Source organism: Hippocampus comes, unplaced genomic scaffold (assembly GCF_001891065.2).
Source record: "Hippocampus comes isolate QL1 unplaced genomic scaffold, H_comes_QL1_v1.1 scaffold314, whole genome shotgun sequence".
NCBI lineage: Eukaryota > Metazoa > Chordata > Actinopteri > Syngnathiformes > Syngnathidae > Hippocampus > Hippocampus comes.
The window spans coordinates 629141-639836 of record NW_017805152.1 but is presented as its reverse complement, the minus strand read 5'-3'; the positions used below and the strand labels follow the sequence as shown (position 1 = coordinate 639836).

The window sequence follows — 10696 nt, the reverse complement described above, 5'->3', positions numbered from 1 at the left end:
CTGTCGTTCGAGCTAGCTAGCTAGCTAGCTAAATTTCACTTCATGCAAACCCACTGGTTGTCATTGTTTAGTTTATTAATGTCACGAGTCATGATGGCGTTTGACTGATGCTTTAACAGCACGAATAGCAACTGACAGTCACGATGGCAAGCCGCACCTTGTCTCTTGGGTTATACCACTTTAACTAGACCGGGGGGGCTAGTCCCCAAACAGTCATTCAAACGAAAGTCGGACTTACCATTTATTTGCCAAGCAACATGGAAGTTTGGATAACAGCTGACGGATGACATGTGTCAGACGTGCTGGATAAATGTCTCGACTCTATTTCGGTATTTTGACGAGACGCCTGGGAACTGTTTTCAATTGATTTGCGTTCATTTAATAAAAAAGACGAGTCGAAATCAATGTGCCGCAGTCACGAGAGGCTCACTGCATAAACGTGCGACAGTAACTTGCTGAGTATATCACATCAGGAATGTGCACGTGTAAGCCTTCTTTTCATTGATGCATAAAACTGGGTGCTTGCGTGATTAAAATCTCACGCTCGTGCGTCGAGTCTTCAACATGCAGAGGTCTCTGCCTTGTACCAAGTTTCCAGCGTTTCCTCGAAAGGTTGAAAACTGCCAAAGGGGGAAAAAAGTCAACATAGACAGTGTAAACAGAGAGAAGCAGAAAGGGCAAGTGCATTCAACCAAACACGCGCCACAGAGGGCAAAGTACTGACAAATGAATCATATTGCATTGGCTTTCCATGACTGTTTTCCTTGCCCGACAGTTTGCATGCATTTGGCATCAGATTAAAAGTGAGCAATCCAATTAGGAATGAGCCAGGACTCAAAGATTCCAACTGGGATATATTTAGAATTCCTCACAGCCTTGGCCATGAGAACGGCTTTCCTCGCGCTTGTTGGTAAACAGTATTTGCTCTTCTTCTGGAACGAGAACACAGTCACCTAATGAGAGAGGTAGAAAGGGTTCTGAGAGAGGACAATCCCGACGTTAGATGATGCATTGCGTCAATTTCCGACGCTCGCGCAGAAGAACAAAAAAAAAAAAAAAAAAAAACCATAAAAATGGCAGTTTACGCCAGTGGGATTGTGAAAATGGCATCTTCTTCCAGATTCTCTTCAGATGAACCATTTGATCATGAATACCATGAATGGTTCCAATGGGGAAAAACATACACGCAGCAATTCAAGACCATTTTTTTCCTGAACAGTCTGTTCTCGCCCAAAAGACTGAAAAGGATTTTCATAATTGAAAAAAATTGGCTATGCAAATAACTATTTACAAGGAAAAAATTTTTGGTCTGTCCATTACCCCTTTGAAAGGACGACAAAATATCGTATTCTATCAGGCATCTCCCAACAAAATTGTTCACCAAACTGCACAATGAACATGTTCAGTGTTTTATTTATATCCTACTGCTTATTCTATCAAACCCCTTGGACACAAAATGAAGACACTCGCAAGGAGCATGGAGCAGATGCTAACACCAAAGTAACTCATTAGGCCGCACCCCCTTAGGAACACGTTACATGAACGACTCCAGTGTACTTAATCACGCCGAATAAAACCATGGCACTGTATAATCACGTTTTTTTTTTCTCACCAAAGGTAGAATACAGCTCGGTTTATGCATCTATTGGTGTTGTAAATAACAAATAATAAATCCACGCTGCCACAGACAAGCTGCATCCTTTAGCTAAGATTGCTAGCTAGCTAGGGAAACAGTTTCCCCTCGGCAGAAGTTGGCTCATGACAAATGACAATGCACAAAAAATAAAAATGATGAGATCAGTTCCGATCCGAGTCTGAAATATAATCATCAATGTTTGCTTTTCCACGCCCACTCGAGTCCCGGTTCGAATCGCCACTGATTCGCGCACAGCCTGAGACCGAGCCATTGATTTTTGCGATCGTGTAGCCCTCTAGCAGAACTTCATGATGTCTGGTTGACCGGCCCGCGCTCTACTCACCTGAAGTAATCGGGTTTATTTTTCACAATGAACATGATTTAATACCGCACCAGCTCAATGCGCGGCTCTGTCTCCTGTGATCATATTCCCACGTCAGGAGCAGAAGTCAGATCAATGAAAAAGAACGCGGGCAACATGGGAGATTACAACTATTGATTACCACTGTTGCCCGATACATGTTTGAATGCCTCCTTATGGAGACAACAGGTGGACGCTTGAACTGGCTGCAAAGCAATATTCCAGAACGAATCGGTGCGGCGCGTGCAGTGCAGTTGTGCTACGTGCGGTTGTTTGGAACAGATTAGCATCGCCTTCTGTGAAATATTGTTTTGCTGTCACCTGCGGTATAAAGTGAGAACTTGGAAAAATAACTTCTTCCAAACTCCATTATTAATTCATGCACATTGAGTCTAACAACATTATGTTGTGTATTCAGCAGCTGTTAATGGATTTGCTCATGGAAAAGATGTAAAAGAAAAAAGAAGAAAGAAAAAAACAAACACTGTACAAGCAAACGAAGTTCTGCCCACTTAAAGCATCTGGCTCAAACACTTGCGAGAGTGTGGGAGGTACGAAAAAATGACTTTACAATGAGGCATCTTTTGGACATGTCAGGGATTTGGCTTTATAAATTTAAAAAAATGTTGCCATCATTTATTTGGGTCATCTGCTCTCAGACAAATGGAAGTTTTAAACAAATAATTGACTTTTCTTTTACGGGACCATGCATACACCTTATGCTCCAGAGCTTGTGTTGAAAGACACAAAATATACCAGATGGCTTGTTTGAAAAAAACTTGTTGTTTCTAGCTTGAATACAGATGGCTCTGTGCTGCAAAAGTCATTGTAACCGTTTCGTTTGAGTCTCTTTTCTCGATAGTCAATTCAGACAAGACAAAATATTTTGTGGGGCTGGTTTATCAGCATGCTTCTCCAGATACAGTTTTAACCCATAAGAGCCCAGACCCATTTTTCCAAAAGGTTTTGATGGGTTAAAATCAGACAAAAAGTTTTGAAAAAAGATACTGGGGAGTTCAAACTGTTTGTTACACTGGTGTCACCGTGGGCTCTTATGGGTTAAGTAGACTATACATCGACTTAAAAAAAAAAAAAGTATCTGCATCCAAACGATTTTATTTTTTGTGCAACCACTTGACAAAACAAAATGGAGTAAATTCAACCCCAAAACTTTTTTTTTGCAGCGCCGGCTATTGCGAAGTGTTGTCGAATAAATTGGTTACTAGCGTCCCTAATGAGGACATCGGAAAATGGATGGCTGTTATGTGCCCTATAAAGGGCTGTGCCTTTGAGCTTTCAACTGCCATCTTAATTGATGCTCCCATTAGGTTTTGCTGCATTGAAATGAAGTCATTATGTACATCCACAGCGACAGTGTATGACCCATTTAGGTGCGGATGATGGAAGCCATCCATGACACATTCCACTCCATCCAAGCTCCTCCCTCAAAGGCATTCAAAACCATTTGTTAATCGTCCTTTTTTTATGCCTCCCTATTTCTCTTCACTAATGTGTCCATTCTAATCTGAGGGACCCAATAGATTTTCATTGCTAATTGAATGTTCTGATTTTATGATTCGCCGCGAACTGAATGATGTGTGCCGAATGGACAAAGGGGAGTCATCCACGTGTCGTTCCTGGATAATGAATGCCACCATCATTTATTCGTTAATTCCTGAACCGCTTCTCCTCGCTCGGGGTCACGGGCGTGCCGGAGCCTGTCCCAGATGTTGCTGGGCGAGAGGCGGGGTACACCCTGAACTGGTCGTCAGCCAACAGCAAGCCTAAAAATGACAGCGTTCCCCTGCTACTTTCGGTTATTGCTTCACTCCATTGCAGGTTTGCACTTGTGACCGGAATGCCATCGACTGCAGTCTTATTTTGCTCTGATGGAGGTTTTCTTAGTATTTTGGAGGGAAAATTCGTTTTATAAAAAATAGGACCATGAACGGGAGAGCCCGCCCGCCCCAAAATTCCCGTTCCCTCATTTTAGGTGCATTCAGAAATACAATTTCAGCGCCCTGCTTCACTTAGACTGTTTGGAAATTCAGAACGTTGTTCAAAAATGAAGTTCAGTTACTGGTAGTGTCACAAAATCAGAGCTCAGTGAAGGCAGTACAAGGAAAGTAAACAGCAAGGTTCCGAAATGAATGTGAGCGGAGCACGTTTCCCACAATGGCAGCAAACAAGAATGAAGACCGCGAAACGTCAGCTTAATTACGATGTTCAAGTTTTTCGACAAGGGGCTTACCTTCAACAGAAGCCCACGTCACATTGTAGCCAAAAGGTACAATCCTGGTGGTTTAATGTGCCTTGTAAATTGTTATTATGAAAACCGAAAGTTAGATTCCATGACTTCTTTACTTCCCAGAAGTTGCCTCTTCTTTGTCTTCCTAAGAAAGAAAAAAAAAAAGCCAATGTAGTCATGGCAACTAACTTCAGTTTGCACAACATTCATTCAACCCACCAGGATTGTACCTTTGGCTAAAATGCAATGTGTGATTCTGGTTAAGGTAAGACATTTTAAGTTAAAAATGTTTAAAAAAAGCTGACGTATTGTCATCCCACTGTACTCCCAGAGCACTCGCCGCTCGCATGAATTTATGAATGCAGCTGACAATCAGGGGCTTGGAATGTACTGTATCACCGATGAGAAAGGGAGAGAACACTATATTCTTCTTTTGGGGTGGCGGGCGTGCTTGTGGGTTACTTAACTGGAAGGCTACAGATTGAGATGCATTGAGGATGCTACTGTAAGCGTGTGCGTGTGTGAGTGCAGGCGTGTATGTGTGTGTGTGTGTGTGTGTGAGTGTGAGAAGCAATAAGTCGAGGGCTGAGCGAAAACGCTGCTCTGCGGATGCTGCTGTCCTTGGTGCTGAAACTCAACTTGGGTTCTGCATGTGTGCCTTTGTGTGGCATGTGTGCGAGAGAGAGAGAGAGAGAGAGAGAGAGAGAGAGACAGAGATAGAGAGAGAGAGAGATAGAGAGAGAGAGAGGTTTCACTGTGCGCAAGCAAAATAAATAAAATAATAAATAAATACATAAAGCATTTGGATGTGTTGGCTTCCAGCCATGCGCAAACAATAACAAGGAGCGTTGAAGTGATAAAGGACAATAACAAGCAACGGTAAAGGGCAAGTAGTGGAAAGACAGAAACGTGCAAGCCCGGGAGCAAAATGGAGGGGTTTTTCTTTGGGAAGTGACGCTGCCTCTGGTGCCTATTAATGAGGGACTCAGATTCCCTCCCCTCCGGTGGTGATGCAGTGAAGCTGCTCTGCGCACAAGCATGCGCTCTGTATAAAACGGGTCCTCCTCCACACACGGATTACACTACACACGCGCGAAGTCACTGCAGCTTCTTCTTCTTTTTTTTTTTTTTTTTTTCTTCTTCTTTCCCCAAACTAAAACAAATCACAAACCTCACAAGCCAACATGCACGCGGCGGAGGACGTAAGCTTTTGGAGATTTTGTCTATTTTCATGCCTCTTTTTGCAGAGTTCGTGTCAAGACTTTGGAGGACAGACGCAATTTATTTGCACCTCGGTCCCAAAGGATATGGACATATGCGCGGCCACTTTGCAGAACAGCGTCCCCGGCGACGACTTGAAGAGCACCGTGGTGCAGCTGAGGGAGACGGTCCTACAGCAGAAGGAGACCATCATGAACCAGAAAGAGACCATACGAGAACTGACCTCAAAGTTGGCGCGCTGCGAGAGTCAGAGCGGCGCCGAGGCGGTGGAAGGGAGGCCCGGGGGCAGGAGGAAAGAGGCCGGCACCAAAAACACCATGGGGGATGTATCCAGGGGGCCCGCCGACACTCTGGCGCAACTCTCGCAGACTTTACAGTCGCTCAAGCAGAGATTGGAGAACCTTGAGGTAAGCCGGTGCTCCTGAAAATGCATTTTGAACACGATATTGAAGAACATATTTGGCGTCGAGACGCAAGATATTAACCCTTTCGGGGACGGCAATTACCACAGTGGACATTTTAAATGTTATCAGGTTACAGATGATCATGATTGGTGCCTGAAAGGGTTAAAGCTGTGATTCAATATGACGATTTAGATCTGCCTTGACAAATAAAATAATTCTGGCTCTAAGTGCTATCTGGACACGAAGTTCATACAATGGAGGGATGGATGGATTGAAGATGTGTCAAATATTTTTCCTCGCAGGACATTTGAGAGCTCATAAATTGACACATACCTGACCGAATTTGTCAAAAAAATGTTTTCTTCTTTCAGGACAACACAATCATTTGAAGAAAAAAAAAAAGAATTCTCATTGCTCTACTGTGCAAGCCTTCCTAATGCTGCAGCTCGTGAGCGGATTCCTGACAGAAAACTTCAAAGTGTTTCCCATCGCCTTCTTTTCTCGCAGCAATTCAGTCGCAGTAACAACTCCGTGCAGGCCAACGGCCTCAAAGACCTGCTCCAAAGTAAAATCGATGACTTGGAGAAGCAGGTGTTGTCCCGAGTGAATAGCATCGAGGAAGGGAAGCCCGGATTGCGCAATGAGACGGAGCAGCGTGGGAGAGTCGAGTCCACCCTCACATCTCTGCACCAGAGGATCACCGACCTGGAGAAAGGCAAGTGTCGCAAAAATTACATACGATAAGTTGCTTGCTGGACATCTGGTAGATTACCGAGGAGTCCTTCATGTACAAAACAAGCGCCGTGGTAAAATCAGATCATTCCCGATTTGGGCACGTTTGCGGGAGCAAATATTTTCGGAGGCTTTACTGCTCTTGCAGCAGATTAAAGCATTTCATCCCTCCATTTGAAACCTAAAACCGAAAAACGCGTGCATGGGTTTGGGACAGCTCTGATCTCCTGGCAAGAGTTCGTGCGGCGGTGAGAGGCGAGGCACGAGAGGGGAGGTTGCAAAAAAAAAACGTCGCCGCCGCTCGGATGTGACTATCGAATTGAGATTAAAGCAAATCTGGAGCATCACGATCGTGGATTTGTTGTGTAATGTATAATTCCAATGTAAATCCCCGGCGTGTGTGTACGAAGAGTGTTTGGAGTGATCCGTTCCGTAGACACTTGATTATGTCGAAAACCACAATCTGATCACAGATGAGCAGGCAATGAGGCATCTGCTTGTTAATTTCTTCCTAATATGGTGAAATACACATCGCTGGAACGACAATTAGACCCCCCCCCCCCACACACACACACACACACACACATACATATTCCAACCTCAGTACAGTCAAACACAAATCGAAACCAACTTGTGTTCATATCCAAATGCATTTTGTTGGCTGCAACGATATGCAATCGAGCTCAAGACTGATCCATCTTTCGATCCGTTTTCGACATCCCGTCGGTGCCGATCACGTTTGCCGATCCCAAGTGACTGCGGACGGGAGGCGGGGCGCGCCGCGGGCCCGTCATCGATCAAACGCGGGACACGTTTGGAGAATCATCCATCACACTCAGGTTCACGCAAACAATTGGAACCTGCAGTTAATCTAAGAAGCATGATTTGGGGAATATGGAAGGAAGCACACCGGACGGGCCGGGTCGTGCTTACCACGACGCCAATGGATGGCCTGGTCCATCATCGTGTTACAGTATAACGGCAACTTTTCATCGACCGTCGTACACATTTCAATCTACTGTACCTACACTTTAACTCATTCACTCCCAAAGACGTTTTTTAACGTCTTTTCAGACTTCGTCCAGAAGTGGCTGGTATTGAATGAATCACTATTCAGTGCCATTAAAAGTATTTGCTCCCTTACTTCAGGGTTGAGTGAACGCTGGCGCGTCTGGCTGCCGCTGCTCACCCGCAATTCTTTGGTTTTATTATTCTTGTTTTGATTGTAAAGTGTCCTTGAGTGTTTTGAGAGGCGCTTATAAGTGAAGTGTATTATTATTATTATTATTATATTTCAGATAAAATAACATGAATTGATTTGTTCTGTTTCCAAACAGGCCCATCTTCACACTTGAGAATTAAGTTCGTGTCGGACATTTTTGACGTGGTTTAATTTCGTACTTTTGCCACGAAATAGAAGAATATTGAATTGTTCTGCCAGTCGCCATATGTTGCCGGCATCGGTAATGGAACAAAGAACCATTGGATTTTCTTCAATTAACTGAAAATGGATAAGCGGTTCGGATGATGGATGGATAATTTCCTGATGGTCTATGACAGCGCATTCATGTCCCGTCCCCAGACTTGAGAATTAAGTTCGTGTCGGACATTTTTGACGCGGTTTAATTTCGTACTTCTGCCACGAAATGGAAGAATATTGAATTGTTCCGCCAGTCGCCATATGTTGCCGGTAATGGAACAAAGAACCATTGGATTTTCTTCAATGAAGTGAAAATTGATAAGCGGTTCGGATGATGGATGAATAATATCCTGATGATCTCTGACAGCGCATTCATGTCCCCAATTATTATTATTATTATTATTATATTTCAGATAAAATAACATGAATTGATTTGTTCTGTTTCCAAACAGGCCCATCTTCACACTTGAGAATTAAGTTCGTGTCGGACATTTTTGACGTGGTTTAATTTCGTACTTCTGCCACGAAATGGAAGAATATTGAATTGTTCCGCCAGTCGCCATATGTTGCCGGTAATGGAACAAAGAACCATTGGATTTTCTTCAATGAAGTGAAAATTGATAAGCGGTTCGGATGATGGATGAATAATATCCTGATGATCTCTGACAGCGCATTCATGTCCCCAATGCGAATCACCGGTGAACTGCAGAGCTGTTTCGAATATTTTGGCTGCCTCACGTAGACCGGGTCGACAAGAGGGGCAGATATCACGACATTGTGCATCTGTCCCTCATAAACTGGCTGTAAATGTCAGTGGCTCGGCTAACGAAATGGAAATACGGTTGGGGGAGCGCCCGTGGCAGCATCCTGCGAGATGACTGCGTCATCCGAAATAGATGCCGTGCAAACACATTTCTGTTTTCCTCAAAACAGGTCAGCGGGAAAACAGGCCGCTGGATAAATTCCAGCTCACGTTTCCGCTGAGAACCAACTACATGTACGCCAAGGTGAAGAAGAGTTTGCCCGAGATGTACGCCCTCACCGTTTGCATGTGGCTCAAGTCCAACGCGTCCCCAGGAGTGGGCACACCTTTTTCCTATGCGGTGCCTGGTCAGGCGAACGAGCTGGTGCTCATCGAATGGGGAAACAACCCAATGGAGATCCTGATTAATGATAAGGTAATTCCGTTTGCATCCTGCTTGAGACCAACATGGTTTAATTTGTCTTGGGTCGGACTTGACATGACGTCTGCGCCGCCGTCAAGGTTGCAAAACTGCCTTTCCTGATCAACGATGGCAAATGGCATCATATCTGCGTGACGTGGACCACTCGCGATGGCGTCTGGGAAGCTTTCCAAGATGGCGTCAAGAGGGGGAGTGGCGAGAACCTGGCGCCATACCACCCGATAAAACCTCAAGGCTTGCTAATCCTCGGTCAGGAGCAGGTAAGGTCAGCAAATTGTCACATGTACAAGCAAGATTGTTGGGTTTTTTTTTCCAACAGCAGTGGACAGCGCAGAAAATGGACACGAATCAGTGTCGGAATGTTGGTCCAGGAAATCCTTCCGTTCATATTCTGCAGTTATCATTCTGTTCGGGGGCTCATCCGGGACTGGGGCCGATCTCTGCTGACTCATAATGATGTCGGACGACACAAATACGGCCCGATTTTGAGCCAACGGATGTGTCGCAGACAAATCTGGTGTCTCGTAGTTGATTTTGAGTTGTTTTGACGCATCGTGGCCAATGCGGTGTGACATATGCGGCGATGGTTCATCCAGCATCTGGGACGCTTCACGACCACAATGAAGTCTGGCATGTTAGGGGTCGTCTTGCCGCGCAGTGTGGCATGGCCCACGGTTCTTCGGCATTAACCAAGACCGCGCCGGACGCTAATTCAATCTGTGTTTTGTGCAGGACACATACGGAGGCGGGTTCGACGCCACCCAAGCGTTCGTTGGAGATCTGGCCAACTTTCACATCTGGGATCGGAAACTCTCCGTGGGAGAAATTTATAATTTGGCGACCTGCAGCAGCAAAGCACAAGTGGGCAATGTTTTCGCATGGCTGGAAACGAGCCTCGAAATTTACGGAGGCGCCTCCAAGTGGACATTTGAAGCTTGCCGCCACCTCAATTAAAAGCGCGAACGAGGGAAGAGCGACGCTTTGGCCGAGGCCGCTGGGGTCACCGTGTCACGAAAGGAATTTCAAGGCTCCTGAGGCAAACATTTCAGTCACTTAAGATGCTGAAATTAAAAGAAAAAAAATGATGGCAGGCCTTTTTTTTTTTAAACTAGATATTCTCTTTGGGAGAATTCTTGGATGACGCGCACTTCCAGCATGATGCGGTACCGAAAAAGCACGTCAGGTTTCTCTGTGGCTCCGTTTTGATTGTTTTCACTTCAGAGACCTGTGGATGCTCAACACAAATGAAAGATTGAAGGCGGTCCAAGGTCATGTCGTCTTTCAAAGCAAGATGTCCTGCAATTCAACGAAAACAACTTCCTCGAGGGAGATTCCTTTTTGTTTTGACTGGAAGGGATTTTCACTGTGAAAATGGACAAGGCGGGCAATGCGTTTTTCAACAGACCACTGGGTTTCCTTCTTGCTTTACGCCGCCCCCCCCCCCACACTCTCCGCCAACTGCTTGATGTGATTTTGTGTGAAGGGTGCCC

At 45.0% G+C, this 10696-nt stretch overlaps 1 protein-coding gene and 1 long non-coding RNA gene across 2 annotated transcripts; one reads left to right on the top strand and one right to left on the bottom strand.

Moving 5' to 3' along the window:
* Positions 1–303: 303 nt before the first annotated feature.
* Positions 304–5787, bottom strand: LOC109514838 (uncharacterized). The gene is made up of 3 exons (XR_002168066.1): positions 5690–5787; positions 4249–4390; positions 304–620 (listed from the first exon to the last, which is right to left on the bottom strand). It is a non-coding gene; the product is annotated as an uncharacterized LOC109514838 (long non-coding RNA).
* nptx1l (neuronal pentraxin 1 like) lies at positions 5044–10690 on the top strand. Its single transcript, XM_019868238.1, has 5 exons — positions 5044–5873; positions 6378–6585; positions 8956–9200; positions 9287–9466; positions 9939–10690. Exons 1-5 carry the CDS (start codon positions 5430–5432, stop codon positions 10158–10160), a joined length of 1299 nt encoding a protein of 432 aa, XP_019723797.1. The 5' UTR covers positions 5044–5429; the 3' UTR covers positions 10161–10690.
* The last annotated feature ends 6 nt before the right edge of the window (positions 10691–10696 follow it).